This window comes from Kogia breviceps, chromosome 5, assembly GCF_026419965.1.
Source record: "Kogia breviceps isolate mKogBre1 chromosome 5, mKogBre1 haplotype 1, whole genome shotgun sequence".
NCBI lineage: Eukaryota > Metazoa > Chordata > Mammalia > Artiodactyla > Physeteridae > Kogia > Kogia breviceps.
The window spans coordinates 68,944,136-68,963,368 of NC_081314.1; the positions used below are offsets into that span (position 1 = coordinate 68,944,136).

Consider the following 19,233-nt stretch of genomic DNA (forward strand, 5'->3'; position numbering starts at 1 on the left):
ATTCTACCTTTTCTATGGGAAAAGTATAAAAGACCCTCGTTAAGTGCCCTTTCAGGCAATTACAAAGCATTTACAGGCACTCAGCTGAGAAATGTTTATGTAGGCTAAGTCCTCCTCAGCCCCTCTGGAGAAGCACAAGTATCAGCATCCTCTTACACAGCCGATATCTAGGGTTACCTCCTGAGAGGTTTCAAACTCTCTCACAAAAGGACAATCTGCCCAGGCCTGTTCTTTTTTTAATAGGGAAGGGAACACATTCTTGCAAGACCAATTTACCGCAAGGGAAACATTTCAGGAAAAAAAAAAAAAATCCTTACAGCAAAAGCACAAATGCAAACAGCCTTGTTAGGTTGTGAGGATGAGGAGCAGGAACTAAGAAGAGCTCTTAATTTAAAACCCTGAGGAAATGGCACCGGATCATTACTATTAAGTTTTGTTTTTTTAATGGATTGTCCTTTTTATGCTTATCATACAGCCCTGGTCTAGCCCACACAGCCCTTTGAGGTGGGGGAGGGGGGGTATGTCTGCGAGCTGTTAGCCAAGAGGCTGGAAGATGTTTAGGGTGGGCGATACTGAGCCAAGTGTACCCCTAGAACCTGGCCTAGTTTGGGGGTGAAGAGGCCACTCTGGGGTTGGGGTTCCTCAGAGGCTGGGTTCTTTCTGGTACTTCCTGGGATGTTAACTGAGGAGAAAAGGCATTTGATGAGTACCCCGTGGGAGGGTTGCTGCCATAGTGAGGCTCCCCCATAGCTGAGGACCAGTCTGGGAAGGGTCATTTTAAAATGACAGGTCTGACCACAGTGCGAAATTAAACGGGAGAGAGAAGGCCAAGGAGTCGAGAAATTACAGCTAGGTCCCTCCCATGTTAAAATGTTAAGTAGAAGTGCTATAGCAGAAAAACACCCGTTCTTCAGGCCTGGAGTAAAGACTGGAGTAGAAGAGCAGGCAAGACTCTTCAGTGGGGAGATAAAGCCACAGCCCCAAGGGAACCAGGAGATAAAAGGATATCCTCAGACCAAGTCTCAACACCTCTCTCTCCAGGGAAGCTAAACCACCCTCTCCTATTATCACTCCCTTTAGACAGCTACAGCCTAAAATGGGAGACAAAGAAAGGGGGGGCGGGCCCATGGGTCAGTAGCAGCCCTTCGCCTAAGCCCAGGTCCCCAGCCTGGCAGTTGGAGGGTTAAAGTCAGCACTTAAAAAAAACCTCAAACCCCATTAAGCCCAGGCTTGGAGAACAGGGAGCAGCAGGGAAGCCAAAGGAAACTAATTTTGGAGCTTCTCCAAACTGCCAATCACCAGCATATTTCTAACAGTCCCAGTGTTGTTTGAGTTGGTTGTTTTTCCACAGCCTGCACAATGGGGTCTGGTTATTCATTGAAAAAGTCTGCAAGGGAGCCCCGCCCTCCATTCACAACCAATTTGGAATGCTCCATTCAGGCCAGGGGGGGGACTCAGCCGCTCAGCTAGCTGGGGCCGACGGAGCAGAGCCCAGCTGTCGCCGCAAGGACGCTTGCTCGCCTAGCGCGCTGTGTTTATGTAAGAAATTCAGACCCTGCAGGCGTGCTCTGCACTCCCTAAGATTCAGATGGCCAAGACGCTGGCTGAAATCCGCAAGGGTGTGTAAGTCAGCTCCAAGTGAGGTCGGCAAGTGCCCTCTGGCAAAAGAAATGTCTTGTGCGGCCCACTTCAGACTGACTGTAGCTACCAGCTGAGAGAAAGAGACTTCAGCGGTATTTCTCCTGCCCTCAGGGACGAACTGGTTTGCATTAAAGGACAGCTCCCTATGGAAGCCAGCCTTTTCAGGCTCCTTGCTTTTCCATTCATTGCCAATAGTGGTATCGGGAGCCACCTGGCTTCCTCCCCAAGGGAGTGGGTCCCTGGAGACATCCACTACTAGATTCTGGCTGCAGAGGGGGAGGGGTCGAGCTACCTATTATGAACAGTTTCACAGTTCCTTTTCCTGGCTTTGCATCCGGCCTGAAAAGTTTATAATACCCCCGGGCATGCTCATGAGACATCAAAAGAGAAGGGCAGGAGATCTGGGGGCGGGGGTGGGAGTGAAATCTACTCCAAGGACAACGCAAAGTACAAGGCTAAAAACTGGTTGGGTTTCTATTCTTCTCAAACCTTCCATAATCACCCTAAGGGAGATCTTATGAAGCCCGTGTGACAACTAGACTTTATTTCAAGGAAGAATATACTACTACTTTAGGAAAATTTATCTCCAGGAGAGATAAATTTTAGCACATGCGTTTTTCTTCTTTTTCGAAAAATATTGGACTATTTTCAAAGGTCTTATGTGGACCTCTTCTCACTGCCTGTCCCCATTCCCACAGCCAGTGAACTCAGATACTGACACCGGAAGCATTTCTCTGCATCTTTCTAACTACAGACTCGCCATTCAATGCCTTGAGTACCCTGCAGATCAGACTCAAACTCCTGGCCTTTTAATAGCTAGATCTTATCCTGCTCCCTGGAATCTTCACCTTTGGCTGCAACTTTCCTCTAGATGTTTCTGTTAGGCAGGGGAGCCTCCTTTATGAGGGGGCTCTTCTCAACTTTAACATTTGAGTTGCTAACATCTGTCATTTACCTGCCAAGCCCAAAGGTGTACTTACCTTGTGATTACACACACACACACATGCACACACACACCCCTGGTGCGGGCATCCACCCACAGACACATTCGGGGCTTAGTGTCTTGTCTCTCCTTTATTTTAAGCTGAGCCGCGTAAAGGGACGGGACAATGATAGAAACTGACGACCAAAGCCTCTGTTAAATGAGCTTGATGAGTTCACAAAATGAATTTTTAAAAAAGAAACCTAATCCGGTACTGGCATCAACACGCCTGGCACTTGTCCAAGAGCTGGGAGCTGCAACATGACAAGACTCTGAGCTCCTTGGATTCCAAGTGGAGAAACACTGTGTGCCAGGGCACAGATGGGGCCCAAGCTGCCTCAAGGGCAGCCATGTGCCCGAGAGGGGGCTGTCAGCCTCTGGGCCCGGATGTGCTTTACCACCATGAAAAGTGCAGAAACACGTGGAGGGAACAGTCTCTGGGTAGAGAATTACACACCCCACCCTACCCCACCAGCGGTAATATTTTTTTCTAGGATAAAACAATACTACTAGATGGTTGAAATGGCAGATAGTACAAATCCTCAGCTTTATCAATCTACCCATGTCTTAATCTTATAAAGCCGAAGAATGCTGAAAAACAGGGGATAGACTGTAACTTCTTGATTGATGCCAGGACTTTGTTACCTCTGGAATCTACAAAAGTGATCTGCCCAGCAGACGCAGATGTAATTCCCCATTCCAAGTCTTTTGCTCCAAACACAAATGATTGGAAAGGATACTGGGTTTTATTAGAGGACTGAGAGCAGAGAGACATAGAAGAGGAAGAGAAAAAAAAAATCTATTGTTTTTAATAAGCCTAACTGAATTAAAGTCAGATGAAAAGAGATTTCGTGTAAACATATGGCTCTGTTTGATAAATGGGAACACTAGGTCTTGGGTCCTTAGGAGTCCAGCATCTTAGGGATCTTGGAGGCTATCAAAACAGGAAGGATTTCAAATCATTTAGTCCCTTCTCAGTGGTAAGGTGATGATGGGCTAGCTAACAAAGACTTTGAAAGGTTTGTAAAACTTGGAGTCAAATAACCTCCAGTTTTCATGCTCCTGCTTTAGCATGCTTGTTTCTTCTCCCTACCTTCAGAGCTACCAGCTCTGGATAAGGATAAAATTATAGGCCTGACTCCCTCGAGCCTCTTATTTTTAAAGCACCTACTGTTTTCTCTCTTACCTTTTATAACAAAAAGACTTTAGGATGCTCCTTTCATACAGAAATGGCCCAAGGACACAGAGCAAGTAAATGTACAGTTTTGCTACATCATGTCTGGGGCCAAAATGATGTGCCCTCTCCCAAAGGAAGGCACTTCCTCTACCACATCAACCTCCTATGCAATAAACAAACAAACAAAAAAACCAGATGAATAATATCATATAGAAACAGGATTAAGATCAATGTATTTTAGACTCAAGGGCTGCCATAACAGTTAATCCTATTTCCCCAGTCATCTATTACAATGTATTTATGAAATGTCGATTTTTATCAGTTAATTAGCCAGTCCTTAGGAAATTACCCTTACTTCCTCCAGTCGGTCCATTCTTTTTGAAGCACAGATCTAAAAAGAACACTTCCAGGGGAAAATAAGGTCATTCAGATTTTAAAACAATTCTTCAAATTATATTTGGTACAGAGACCATCTTTTAAAATAAGATTTCACCACACCTTCTCCCCAGCATAAAATACTTTAGTTATTCAAAATGCCAACAGGTAAAACAGTCACAGTTCAAAGAAATGAGTGAGATTTTAAAAAATCAGAACTGAAATCTGCATTTAAAAAAAAACATTTATATATGCTAAAATCTAGTAATTACCCTAAGGTGCCCAAACAGCTCAGAAAAATGAATGTCGACTACCCACCCCTACCCCAAATCTAAGCACTTTGAGTTCCATTCTCATCCATGGTTTTGATTTGCAGCTAATTCTGTGAAAATGTGTAGTAAAAATGTGTAGTACACATCTATCTACTGACCCAAATTCCGTGGTTTGGTAGTTCTGTCTGTTAAGGCACATGTACCTACACACTCATTTATAATATACAGGATATATATTCATAGTTTCATCTGTATACACAATAATGTCTTCTAGGAAACATGTCTTTCATATTTTTGTTTTATAATTTCTCTTTCTTCTAAATCCTACATGAAAAAACTCAAAGCACCAAGACATTGAATTGGTTTCTTGGGATTATAGAATGAAGAGAACTGTGGGTTAGACTGAGCAGCCAGCACTCTCCCAGGCCTTCTTGAGGGCCAGCTCCAGGTATCTGAAATAATGAGGGAGAGCCCTGAGCAGCCCCGAGCGTGACAGTGCTCCCTGGCTCTGCAGCTTTGTGAGAGCTTCTTCAAGGATATGATTTTATACATTTCCCCCCCTCATTTCACTTAACCCTTCCCATTTGCCCCCAATCACTAGTCAGTCTCCCCAGCTATCTGGACCTTGTCATAAGTAAAATGAAAGGGTTAGGCAAGACCATCTCTACAAGGGACCTCTAGCTCAAACAATCTGGGATCTTCAGGATTATTTATCAGGATCAAAGGACGATGGATGGCATTGGCAGAACCCCTATGTCTATAGGTTAAACTTTCTATTCCCTTGAATGTGACCCTTTAGGAGTTTCCAGGTGGGGGATACTTTACTAATATCTGAATTTGTGACATAAGGGGAAATCTATACAACTAGAAGTAGGCTGGGCATTTCTATAAGACTTATAAGAACAGTGGTTTCATTTATTTAAATCACACTTATAGATGGATGCCTATGGGTAGGAATCCAAATCGAGAAAATTTACAAAATATAATCTCTTTAGAAGTTGAGTTTACAGTGTTTATCCAAAAAAGGTAAGCCATAATCTTCAAACCTGATGTTGTAAAATAAAACGTTACCCCCATTACTTGGTATTTCTTTTTCTCACACACACACAAACTCTGACACATACAAGATGTAAAATTAATCAAATCATCAGTAACAGGAAAGGTAGACTACTACTCGTGGCAGGCCACAGAAGAATATTTGCAGAAACAAACGTTTCTGCTACCCTAGGGAAGAGGTTTGCTTTACCTAGCAAGTGTGAGTTTGGTTTATAGTTCATTGATCGGGTGATTCAAACCAATTCATAAGATTTCATTAAATTTAAATGAGCTTCCCCCCTCCCCTGGAATAATCATGGGCTCTTCCAGAAGGTGACTGGAGTGGAAGCTGATCCTCAGCAGGAGGTTGTGAGATGCAGGCACTCACAGAGAGTCTGCCCAGCCCTGGGCTCTGCCAGCTCCCATGAGTCTACACTGCCTGTCTCAACTGCAGTCAAAGCAGTTACACATGTAACAGCAAGGATAAATGGCTCAAGGATACACCTTCCCACATTTGTGTTCCTGCCTAACCTCTATTTGAATCTATCCTTCTTAAAGCCCCATCTCCAGAAATAAGAGTCAGAGAGGGGGAAAGAATTATTAAGAGACTTTCTGAGGCTACTCAACCATCTGCTTTATCCTTAAAAGACAGAAAAGCTCAACCTTAAGAAGTTAAAGCAAAAAGCAAACAAAGTAAGAAACACATCACACTTGGTAAGCAGAAACATCTCCCAAAGCAGCTCCATTTTAGGTATGGCACTTTAATTAAAGAAGTTAGCACATTCTATTTGCTGAGCAGGAATTATTTCTAAGGAGCCAAAACACATTTATTGATTCCTTCACTTTAGCTTCTTCCTGCAGATAAATATCTCTCCAAATATAAATCCTTTTAGCTGACATCTTTCTCTAAAGAACACACCTTTGATTCAGCACATGAAATCAACCTGAATGCAGTCATCTCACCTTCCTTTTAACTCTTTTGGGTTACAGAGAAACAAGTGTCATAAAAGCATTACCTCTGCCAAGAAAGCCACCTCCCAGACTGCAGTTTATGCTGCTTTGAGCAAGAACCGGAAAGGCTGGGCCAAATTGTCAACACGAAACAAAGTAGGATTACAAATCCTGTCTTTTATCTTGCACACACAAGGCTTGCGCGCACACGTGCGTGCAAACACACACACACACTTTAGGTTATCTTTATTTAGACTTTTAGTGGCAAACTTCCCAATCACTTGAAAGCAATCAGAGGGCAATAATTAACATGCATTTACTCTCCTATAGAAAACATTCACAGCAAGCTGTGACAAGGCTAAAGTAACCATGCATCTGTGGGTTACAGTTTGTTCCCTTTCAAAGTTTCCCAGCACTGCACCTTGAATACGAGGCCTATCATTAAAGAATGTTTAGCTGGTACCTCTGGTCTTTCATTTATTGATTTAGAACACCCAACTTTTACTTAGACCCAAAGATATGCTCTCTCCCAGTGGCATTTTTACACACACACAAACACAAACACACACACGAGATAAAACAAAGCTGGGAAGAATGTGTTGGTGCAAAATGAGAAATCGAATCCTTGCCTGGCTCAGGTGCTTGCTATTATAAACTATGACTAAGACACGAATTTCTCTATGATGCAACTCTCAAGAGAGGCAGCATTTTTCTCCAGGCCTCTCTTAAACCTGCTCATTCGCCAGTAACTAATGCTCTCTAGAGCTGCCCTGTGCTGCTCAAATTTCATCAGCCAGCTTTGTCCTTGATAGCTCTTCCTGGACCATAAAATCTTCCAGACCTGTTGAGGACAGCCCCAAAAGATCAGTGTAATGCAAACCGCGCCTGTGCCAGCACGGAGAGCCGTCTTTTGAGCTCCCATCGCATTTGTTATCTCAGTGATACGAGCACTTAAAGACCATTTTAAGAAAGTTTTTCCTCTTCTCTGAATGATAAAGTCCTGACAACTACATGAAAAATAAGTGTAAATCAGGTCAGTCTGTGACCACTTTCTATCAACTTCGAACTAGAAACAAAATTGACAACATGTTTGGTGAAGAGACAATTAACTGGAATCTTCCATTAACTATTTTCTGCACCTTTAAAAGAAAAAAATAGTCAGGCTCATGATTTGCATCAAGGATTTAATTTATAAAACAAACCCCAAAAAAACACTGTAAAAGGATGACTGATTTATGGATGCTTGGTCCAACAACTTATATATTTCAATTAATTTATCATTTGGATCTTGAAGCCTTGCAAAATTCTTAGGCAAAAAGACATTTTAAGATAAAATCATGTTCAGTAAATTTCACCTGCAATACAATAAAAGCACTTTAGAAATAATTTCAATAAGGAATGAAACAAATTCAGAGGGGTATTATGAATTATTAAAAGAAACCAAACACATTCCACTGTCCAATTATGCTGGCTACAACTGGAAAGAATATTCTAGACTTGGATGATCCAAGACCAAACAATTTCAGAACACATGTGCCACCACCAGAAAGGTACTTACAGTTATCAGACTGAAAATCTGGGACAAACTGTTCGTCATCAGGAACTTGTGCTGGAAAAGAGATTTTTATTTTAGACCTTTAAGTTTTATTAAAAAGCACAGTAAAATGTTTTATGTGGAAAATAGGACAGCCAAGAAACTTGCCTTCAGCTAACCAAGCCTCTTGAAGTTGACTGAGATCCTGAAACAACTCTGGAATTGAAAACAGAAGACACCAGAATGAGGAGAATTCTTCTGCTAGGGAGAAGAGGGAAGAGTTGGCTGCATGCAGCTTTCGCGGGGAGCCATGTGAACAAGCCACAACAGAGGGGAAAGCTTCACTACCTTCAGAATCATGAGCCAGATCTGTGTCCAAAAACTTCCTCTTTCTGTCAATCACAGGCCGCCCTCTACTCTCCTCTGACCGAGATTTCTGAAAGAGGCCAACAGACAGTGAAGACTCAAGTGTAATAAAGGGGTCCAAAGGGGGTTGTGCCATAAACCAATAAGGAGAAGACTCATGTTCGAAGAGGGAAGACAAAACAAACCAAAAGCCACATAAACTTACCCCTGGGACCATAAAAGGGACTTGTTGATCATAAAAACCATCCATGGTGCTTCCAATGTCTCTAATGTCACTTTGGAAGGTCTCAGCATTGAGTAATTTCTGGGGGGAAAGGGGTCCTCCTGTAATATGAATTTGGGAGATTTTAACCGAGAGGGGGAAAGAAAGAGAAATGAAGTAATTTTATATTGCTTGTCCTTTTAGGGCCTGTGCAAAATCACTACCTTTCTCTGAGGTAATTAAAGCCCACTTCAAGGTGTAAGTTTAAAGACTAACGCTGGGCTTGATTAAGGGCATCAAAGATTCATGGTGTACTTAGTGCCAAATCCATTCACCTAGTCAGTCTTTTAATCTTTTTCTCTCTCTTTTATTTAATCATTAAAATTATAAGTTTACTACTACCTGTCCTCTACCAAAAAAAAAAAAAAAAAAAAAAAAAAAAAAGACCTTATTTTCATTAAAAAGGGCGATTTCAAGATTCTCTCCATAAGACTATTCCCCAGGGCATTTGTAGTGTCAGGGTTTTTTTTTTTTTAGACATAATTTAATTTTTGACAGTACAGTGACAGGAAGGAGAAAAACTGGGTTTAAGCATTCCAAATTATTTGCAATTAAGAATCTGACATACATAGTGTTTCTAAAAGTATTTTTAGGTCAGTGGTAAAACACTAAATATAGTTCCAGGAATACAACGATCAGTGGTATACTTATCGTCATACACAACTTTTTATTAAAAGTTAAACCTTCTGTCCAAACAGCTGTAGTGTCCGTAATGTCACAGATACCTCTGTGGCAATTTACAGATATGTCTGTGATATCTCCAACTTCTTAAAGAATAAAGTAGCTATGAAAAGTAACACATAAAGTCAACTAAATTCCACTACACATATTTTAAATGCATCTCTACCACAGATCTTTAAAAAGCATTAAAAGCAAAAGATACATGGAAAGAAAAATGAGTTTATTATAGTGAAATCATTTTTTCTCAAACATGACCAAAAAATAAAATTAAACTTGTTTTCAAGTGTTGGGGCTGGGAAGGGAGGTTGGGGGTCAGAATGGAGAGGAGGAACTTTTTCTAATTTGAGAGATATAAACTAACAATTTTAGGAAAGTGCCATTTTCCCGAACAGTTTTATTCTTCAAACAAAAACGCAGTTAAGTCAACAAAATGGGGGAAACATTAATTTCACTCATCCCAGATCTAAGCAATGCAAAACACTTTAGAATAAATCTTTTCTTTAACTTGTATACAAATTTTAGATAGGGAACTTTTTCTCAGTGGGCAATTCCATCCAATTTGTTTTTCACACTGTGTGAAACATATCCAATTTTTGGAAGTTAGCAGGATACGAGGAAACCCTTCACGGCCAGCCTCCTCTCAGCACTTTGGTCCAAGTAATAAGATATTTTCCAAGTCAAAGAGAAAGAGGGAGAGGAACAAAACTGCACACTTCATAACTTCCTAGAGAAACACTTCGGCTAGCCTGCCTGCGTGCCTTCCAAACAGCGCTAAAACGTTCAGAATAAAGCTTCTTTCCCAAATGTCACCAATCCGTAAACAAAATCTGAGGGGCATCAGCAGTGAGTTGAGGGGCAAGAAAATGAGTTCTCTGCAGCCTTCAAAAGTCTGTCAGATTAAATAAATCGTGGCCTTAGAAATTCTGTAAATGTCTATTGGGAGAAGGGGACAACGGGTAGGAGATCGAAGGGGGAGATATTTTCAGAGTCTCACGATGAAATACGTTGCAAAAATACTTCACCATGAAAAGCAGAAATACCTTTCAAAAAATTAAATGAAAGAAAGAAGCGAACCCAAAAGAGGGATCAAGGATCTTTAACGCAGCTCTCAAAGTTCAAGGGCTAGAAAAATCGTGTTCAAAGTGTAATTTTTTTTTTAAAGCCTGAAGGGAAGGCTCGAGTTCATCCAGGAGTTTAAACCACTTCCTTTGTGCCCCCCCCCTTCCCGGGGCCCCCAGGAAAAACTTTAACACAGCGCAGCGACGCGATCGAGGCCCCTCCCCCGCGGCGCGCAGCGGGCCCGGTTTTATGAATGAGAGCAAGCCGCGGCCGCCACATCAGGTAAAGGCTGTAACTGGATCCCTCTCACTGGGCCCCATTCACAAAACAAGACACACTTCCACCCAATTCCCAGCCTTCTCCATTCAAGAAAACTCCTTCAGATGCGCCCCCGCCCCCACTCCCAAAGCTCGCCCAGCCTCCGACGCAGGCCCCTCACCCCAGCGTCCTAGGAAGAAAGCTCAATGCTTCATTCACAAAAAGGGAAAGAAAAAAAGCTGCAGGGAGCAGCGAGCCAACGAAAGAAACCCGCTTCATTCATAAAGTCACCCACATTCATAAAAACGAGCTGCGGCGCCAGGCGCTACCAACCGCCTCCAATCGCCCCCCCCAAAAAAAAACACCCTTCCAAACATCTCTTTGGCACCCCTCCTCAATCAGGACTTCGGCTCCCCCAAAGGTGCCCTCCCCTCTGAAAACACGGTCAGATCCCAAATCCAGCGCGAGGCTCCAGCATCTCTCCATCCCCCGCCCTCCGCACCCATTTTTTTTCTTTTCCACCATCCCCAGGCCGCGGTTCTGATGCTCTCCTATTTCTCGAGAATCGCCATGCAGCCTGACGCCCTCAGTCTGCTGGGGGTGGGAGTGGGGGGATTGGGTGTCCGCTTTCCACAACCTGAAACTTGCAAGGCCTTCATAAGTTCCTGGCCGACCCCCAACCCCGGAGGCTGCACATGCCTATGTCACTTAACCCCTCCAGGTGCTGGGGTGGGGGTGCATCACTCTCAAACATTCCCCCTAAGCTGCTTCAGCCCCCTCCTCCCCCCTGCAAAGATCTGCCGAGTGCCTCTTCTCGCGAGCCTCCAAGTCCCCTCGGGGCTCTCAGGTCTCCAGAGACTGTAAAGCCCGCAACTCCCCGCCCCTCCATCTCCACCCGGGAGCCTCCGCACCTCGCGCTCCCGCTCGCCTCCCCCGCGACGTGCGGAAACCCGCTCTCCGCTAGCTCCGGAACCGTTAGCCGCCCCCGCCCGACGCCTCCCAGGAACCGAACCGGACCCGGCCGCGGGAGGAGGGGGTAACCAGCCTCGGGAGGGAAGGGGACCCAACCTCAATAGAAAGTGCACCCGGACTCTGAGGATTCTGAATCAGCCAGTGAACTCTCGCCGGCTGGGCCCTTCCTGGACACCCCCTCCTCAGCCCCCTTGTCTCCTCGACGCCCCCTCACCTGAGGCAGCGGCTCTCCTCCCCTTGCAGCGGCCCCGGGGCGCAGGCGCGCTCACGCACGCGCGCACCGGGCCTGGGCGCCTAGGCTAATGGCTGGGCCGAACCGCTCCGAGGACGCTGAACCGCTCCGCGCACCAGCCGCTGGACTCTGCGCCGCAGCTGCCAACCAGGCTGGAGCGCTGGCCCGGCCCCCAACGGCCTGCCGCTCCGCCCTCTGCTATTGGCCCGCGGCTATAGCCCAGCAGCGTTCCCATTGGCCCGAGGCCGCTCTAGCGGCTGTCCATCACCTCTTGTTTACCCTGTCTGCGGGCAAATCCAGCCAAGCCGCCCCATCAACTCCGGTCCCCATTGGTCAACAGCGCGTCCTTCCCCACCTCTCAGGGGTCTGTTTTACATAATTTATGCACCGGGGGGCATTGGCCAATCAGCACAGGCTTGTTTATATAATGAATGTAAGGACGTTTTTCATTCATAAAAAACGCGACCTGAGGGGGAAGCTTAGCTGAGTCAGTGAAGAACTTAAAGGGGCCGAGGGCCTCGAGAAGCGTCAGTTACTTCCTTCCCTGCAGCTCTCCCAACTTTTTACCGAGGCTTGGCTCTTTCCCCTTCCCCATTCACCCCTACTTCTCTCCCCCACCCCACCCCCAGCAACACCACTGCCAGGACTGGGCCGCTGGGCGCCAGTCGTTTGCAGCTGCAGCACCAAGCGAAGTTATCATTTTAGAATTCGGGCGACAGGAATCCGTCATTCCACCCGGAGAGAAACTCGCTGACCGACCTGGGCGTTCGGCCCATAGAAACACAGAAAACGGAAACCGAGCGCTCTAATCTTAGTTACCTTTAAGAGAGGCCTTAATTTCCTTTAACTAGGTTTCCAGTGGGGGAAGAATTAGCAGCATCTCCCTTTAAAATCTGAGCTCTCAAATAGATTTTAGTTACTATGTTATACTGGTCGGCCAAGGCCCAACCAAATCCCGTTTTCTCCCCACGTCTAATTGCGGTTTATAACCGCCAGAGTGGGTTTTGGACCCGAGATGAGGGAGGGTCGGCGCTCAAAGAAATCCTCTCCGAGGACTGCACCAGTCCGCAGAGCTAGAAATAGAAACATAAAGCCCTCCGAAACGGGCTGCAGAGTTAGATCGCCTGCCTCCCTCCCGGGGCTGCTGTTTTCCATTTAAGTGTTGAATGCAAGATGGTGTGTTTGCGAATTAGATCTCGTGCAGCTGGGAACGACGAGAAGCTACTCCGCTTGCCAAACGACCGGGCACTAACTGCAATTGCTGAGATTCTTAACAGGGTGTTCCAGGAAACAAATAAGCAGTCCTCTCCCCTCTCCGCCCCCTCTGCCCCCTCCTGCAAGGCCGTGGGACGGCTCTGTGCTCTCCCCCAGGATGCTGGGACTTGTGAGGGAGCTCTTCTGTTCTCGTTCTGTTCGTGCGCCCTGCCGTTCACCCCTGTGTGCCGGCGGTGGGGAAGAAAGACGCCAAGTATCAGGGGAGTGCGCCTAGAAAAGGGAGCCCCAGGCAACTCGGGGGCTGCCTCATACCACCACCATGGGGAATGCAGTGTGGCTTTCTGGGAAAAAAATTTTAAGTAAAAATTTGCCCACTTTCTCTTCTGCTTCCACTTATGGGTTCTTGGTCTGTCGTTTATAGCCAAGAAATGTTGGAATTCACCAAAGGAAACCGGGAGTTCAGAGGCCCAGTGCTGACCAGGCATGAGACTTTGCATGAGAGTGGGGTGGGCATGAGCGGGTGGGTGGGAAAGCGCTCTGAACTTTTAACAAGCAGTTCCATGACATTTAATTTCCTAGGGGAGCAATTTGCTACCTACCCCAGCTCCAGTGGAGCTTTCCCTTCGTGCCTCTCCAGGTAGTGCCATTTCTGTTTGGCGGCTAGAGTACAGCCCTAGCCCAGTTGTGCTCCCAGTGTGTTGCTGAGAGCTGTCTCCCTGGCCAGACTCAGGGCCCAGATTGGCTCCCCAGTCCTCCTCCTCCCCAGCTTGTCTGCCCCCATCCTGCCCCACCTCATCCCATCTCATCCTGGTCTCTGATCTAGTTTCTCCAGAAGAGCTTTTGAATGAATTCCTCTTCACTTCAATCTGTCTTCAGGCCTCAGCCTGGTAGGCCTGCAGCCCATGGGGCCACATAAACCTTGGTGCGTCATCACACCGGCTATAGGGAGACAGTGCAGGACACTTCACAGCGACTTCCTCCATGGGGTTGGACTTGAGGCCTGGAGTGTGACTTGGATGACCTTTGCCTGTAGCCAAGGCTCTCCATCACACCTTGGGAAGAAAAGCTGATATTTCTGGATTAAGTAGTGATAAACAGCAGCTTAGTTGGGGGGAGGGGAGGAGTTGAGGGAGGGGTTTTTATGAGAAGATTGTCACAGACACAAGATCATAGAGGGATTTACATCAGAGTAAAGCTCTTGCCAATTAATTATTTAGTCATTCGGTAAACATTTATTTTGTACTCAATACTCGGCCAAACCCTGTGCTCAGCAAAAAAGTTACAGAGATGAGTAAGATCCAGTCTTTGTCCTGGAGGAGCCCACCATCTATTGTACCACTTCAACAGCTGAAGTTCACTTAATGTATAACCTGTTCATGCCATGTACAATTCTCTACAGATTATCTCATCTAGTCCTCATAAGAATAGAACTGAAGTGGTCTCTACTGTTAATATCTGCACTTTATAGACAAGAAATGGAGGCACAGAGAGATTAAGTAACTTGCCAATAGTTGCACAGCTTGTAGGTTTCTGAACCTGGGTAAGCACTAAGGCAGGCAGGCTCCAGAGCCCATAAGTGGCCGACTTAGCATGTGCCTTTGTTGCTCAGGAAACCACCAGGAAATATCATTTGAACCCCAAATGGTAGAGGGCAGAACTGGTTGAAGTCACAGGGAGGCAGATTTTTAGCTCAGTATCAGGTTCGGAGGAACTTTGGAATGTTTGGAGTGGCCCCCAAAGGAATATTGCTGCTGGTAATGAGTCTCCTGTCACAAGAGGCATTTACGCAGAAAGATTTAGTGCAGAGATACTACTGCACTGGGTGGCATAGATGAACTCAGAGGATTGCTCCAGCTCTGAGACTATGACTCGTGTTGCACAGGGGTTCAGGCCCTGGGCCCAGGCACCTTGCCTCTGTTGTGAAATGTGAGGGTATAACTCACGATGAACTACCTTGCCAGACTGACACCTGGGCCCAGAGTTTGTTCCTTACCGTTAAGTGTTTATGATGGTTTTTTTTCCCTACACCTCTTCCTTCTTTTCTTCTGCTTCTCCTTAGTGACTTACCTCCCCCGTTCCCGTCCCCATCCCACTCCCGTCTTCTTGAATTATCTTTGCCTTTGAAAAGAGTTAAGGGTCGGTATTTAGAAGTTCTTTGTTTAGTACATCGAGTCTTTCCTCCTAAGAACATTACTTACATTGGAGGATTTGTCCAGCCTCTGTTCTGATGTACCATTCCCTCTCCTTCAGGAGAGAAACGGGACTGGAAAAGATAACAAAAAGAGAGACCAGCCCTCTGGAACATTCATCTAGTGTCAATCTAGCCTTTGTTCTCTGGCAACAGCAAAACTCAATCACAGTAGGATAACTAGCCCCTTGTTCTTCGATTTGCAGTGTGTTTTCAGAGGAATAACACAGAAGGATAGAAAAACAAATCCCTTGCCCCCAGCCTGAAAGCTTCTGTTTCCCTTTAGAGGACTGCTTTTAAAGTCTTCCCCTAAAACCCAAAAGCGAGTTAAAGTATAACGCAGGTAACCCTGCCTTGAGCTGATCACCAAGATGGCAGTGGGAAATGTGGCAGCGTGGTGAACTTGGTCTCTCTCACAGTGGGACAGTGCCTTCCCTTCCTCTGATCGAAATGCTGCAGGGAGTGTGGCCCTGTCTGGAGGTGAGAGTGTGGGCTACATGACTCTGGAGGGGGTGGTCCTTTCCCATTCTCGTATAGTACAGGGGAAGGGACTCGAGAATTGAGTCCAAAAGGTGCAGCAACGTTTTTCTTGTCTTCAAGGGATAAAGGATTCTATCTGGTTGGCACACCTTCCTTTGTAAAATTCAGATATAAATACCCTAAAAACTGAGGCAAGAAAAGAAAATCTTTTAGATTCAACGTCTCTTTAAACGAATAGGTGCCATATTGTCTTCAGGGTTCTTTGTAGTCAGGGAATAATAATAGCTGACATTTACTGAGTGCTTAATACGAGCCAGACACTTTTCCAAACACTTCACATGTATTAGCACGTTTAGTCCCAACAACAGCCCTCTGAGGGAGGTACTATTATTATCACCTACACTTTTCACAGATGAGGAAGGTTAGGTGCAGGGAGGTTACATAAATCGCTACATGGCTAGCACACAGAGGGAGACTGTACCCATGGGACCCCCTCCAGAGTCCGGCCAGTAACCACTCTGCCAGGCTGTCTCTGCTCCAGAGAAGGTGTGTGTACTTAGTGACAGTAGCTGACACCAAAAAATCATGTTACTGCACCAGGCCATTTAGGGGCTTTGCCTATACTAACCCCCTTGATTCTCTTAACAACCCTGTGATGTAGATACCATTATTATCCCTATTTCATGCATGATGAAACTGAAGCACAGAGAAGTTAAGTAACTTGCTCAAGATCGCATAGCCAGTAAGAGTTGGAGTCAGGAGCCCATCGCAGATCTTGTACAGGATCCTTGCTCCGAAACACTTTACTATGAAGTCTTAGCTCCAGCCACCTTCCAACTCTGTCGGTTTCCCTCATCTTGCCTTTTGGGGCTCTGGTTGCTTCCTTGCCATTCCCCTGAGAGTCACTGTGCTTCCTTGGGAACGTGCTCCAGCAAATCCAGGCAGACTTCTGAATTATTACCTTGGGCCAGCTCGAATTTGTCTTCATTAGAGCCATGGCAGAAAGAGACTAGAAATTACCTGTACTGAGCATCCCCTAGATGCCAGGCTCTGTGCTAAGACACTTCACATACATTGTCATTTAGTGCTCCCATTCCTTCTTGGAGGTGGTGATAATACCCAGTTTGCAGATGTGAAAACAGAGGGTCAAAGTGAGATTTTACAAACCATGTCTGAGGCTTCACAGTCAGGAAGGAACAAGCCAGGCCTCTGATCCAATAGGTTGACCCTGTGACCCATTGGCCTAGTGGGGCCTCATTCCTTTCCCGGCTCATTTCTTGAGCTTGAGGACACCCTCTCTCCTACCTCTTTCTCCTAATTCTCAATACTTAGACTTTATAAAACATCCACTATCAAGAAAACTTGGGGGCACATGTTATACTTAGATTCCTGACTTCTGAGGAATTTCTTCCTTAAGCCCCAACCCTTACCAGAACCGTAGGGTGAAAACCTTTGGAAACTTCCCATGGTTTCTTATTGCCTTCAGAAAGGAGTCCAGCTCCAGAACAGGATCTTTACTGCTCCCTGGTGACTCTGCAGCCTCTCCTGAGCTTCCTAGACCGTGGGTCCGGCCATTCAGGACAGACCTGCCTGTTCCTTGAGCACGTCACCCATCAGCATCCTGCTGTACCTCTGAGGCCCATGAAGGGTCCCTGCATGAAAGAGCCTCAGGTTGCTGGGCTTCTGGGGGCTCCCATGTCTGATCTTTAGAATTTTCCTGCTCCTTTTCCATAGTAGGTTGTCAAGCGGAACTTCTCAATACATTAAGAACACGCTTTTCCAGCGGCCCCTCATGTTCGCTGGGATTTTCTGCCTCCGACGTACCACGGTGCTTGGAAATCAACAAACCAAGGCAGTTTGAAACGGGTCTCCACGGGTTCTGAGTGAGAGCTAAAGGGCCCCCTCCAATGAGGAAGTGGATGAACTTGAATGTGTAGACTTGGCAAAATCTATTTTGACCTTTCGGAGTCCTCTTTTTGCTTCCTTCTGTGCCGTTAGTGGAGAGTTTCCTATGGCCAGGGGTTAACCCTTGCTTGGATGTGCTCAGATTTGAGTCCCTGAAATCTGAGTAGCAGGGTAACCTAGAACTTGCCCTCCTCCAGCTTTGAAAGGCTTGTGGAGTTGCCCCACCATCCTACTGGGCGAGCAGGCTGAGGGGATGGTGGGGCTGGGAGGTGCATTCTCTCATGGGCCTGCTTCACGGTGGCAGCTGGAGAGCGTGTGGTGGCTCTTTCAGCTCTTGACTTGGTTTGTGAGTGCCCACCCCCGCTCGGCCTCTGTCAGGCCTGTGAAGGGGGCTGTATTTATTTGGAGTTGGACAAAAGGAAGATCAACTCTGCCCAACTGGTAATAGAGCCCTCAGGTGAAATGCTCCACCAGTGTGGATTCTATCACAAGGCTTCAGATGGGGCGTCCAGCCTGCCCGTTCACCCTGCAGCAGTCTTCCCTCCTATTGCCACCTGAAGCCAAACAATCAGCATGTTTAAAACAAGTAGGTGGCTTCTGCTGACCTTTCCCCACCTAGATTCTTGCTAATAGTCTGTCTCTGGCCCCCAAGCTCTGGGATGTAGGGCAGCTTCCATTTAAACCAGAGCCCACCTGAAAACCTCTCCGCACCCCTGTTCCTCTCCCTTTTTTGCCTTCTCGCCCATTAAAAAGCCAAACTACTTGGCTGGAGGAAAGCTCTGGCTACTCAGCAGCACAGAGGTGCCGGGTGCACTGCAGCCAGGCTCTGCCTCTGGCAGGACACAGGTGCTCGTAAAACCACTAGGGACCACGGTTTAGATGCCACCTCCTGCTGCTGGGCCATCGCTGGATATCTAGGAGACTAGAAGTTCGGCATCTGACTCTTAAGAGGGATTATCAGCTTGATGTAAGCGAATGCTCAGGCATCTCATTTGTGGCTTATTTCGTGTGTTTGTTTACTTTTTACTGAACTATAACATACATACAGGAAAGTACACAAATCGTAAGTGTGGAGCTTGATGACTTTTCACAAAGCAAGCGTCTCTGTGCATCTAGCATCCAGATTACAGAACATTTTCAGCTCACCCCCACAAAGGACCCCGCATCCCCTCCTCTAGTCTGGTGACTGCCCCGCCCCCTGCTCCACAAGGGTGGTCACCATCCGAGCTTCCAGCATCACAGATCAATTTTGCCTGGTTTTGTACATTATACACATGGAATCATACAGTACATACTCTTTTGTATCTGGCTTCTTCAGCCTTATGTTTGGAAGACTCATTCATTTTGTAGTGTGTACTTGTGTTTTGTTTATTCTCTTCGCTGTACAGTGTCCCACTGTATGAATATATTACAACTGATTTTTCCATTTAATTGTTAATGGACATTTGGGCAGTTTCCAGTTTTTTGCTATTATTAATGACGTTGCTTTGAACACTCTAGTGAGACTCTAATATATGTCCTTTGGTAAACTGCAACCTGATTTTCACTGTTCGTTTAAGATATAGTCACAGAATTCATTTTCTTGTCTTACTTCTTTGAAAAGTGGCAGAGACTCATGACAAAAATCTCAAGATCACAGAAAGATACA

General features: G+C 45.9%; 1 protein-coding gene across 1 annotated transcript in view; it reads right to left on the minus strand.

Moving 5' to 3' along the window:
* Window positions 1–11,956, minus strand: part of ETV5 (ETS variant transcription factor 5) — a 56,411-nt gene extending 44,455 nt beyond the window's left edge. Inside the window, exons 1-5 of the mRNA XM_059063735.1 lie at window positions 11,780–11,956; window positions 8,539–8,657; window positions 8,316–8,403; window positions 8,136–8,183; window positions 7,992–8,042 (exon numbers count right to left, since the gene is read on the minus strand). Of these exons, the coding sequence (XP_058919718.1) occupies window positions 7,992–8,042; window positions 8,136–8,183; window positions 8,316–8,403; window positions 8,539–8,583 (232 nt within the window). The 5' untranslated portion in view covers window positions 8,584–8,657; window positions 11,780–11,956. The remainder of the gene's footprint in view (window positions 1–7,991; window positions 8,043–8,135; window positions 8,184–8,315; window positions 8,404–8,538; window positions 8,658–11,779) is intronic.
* Window positions 11,957–19,233: the final 7,277 nt, after the last annotated feature.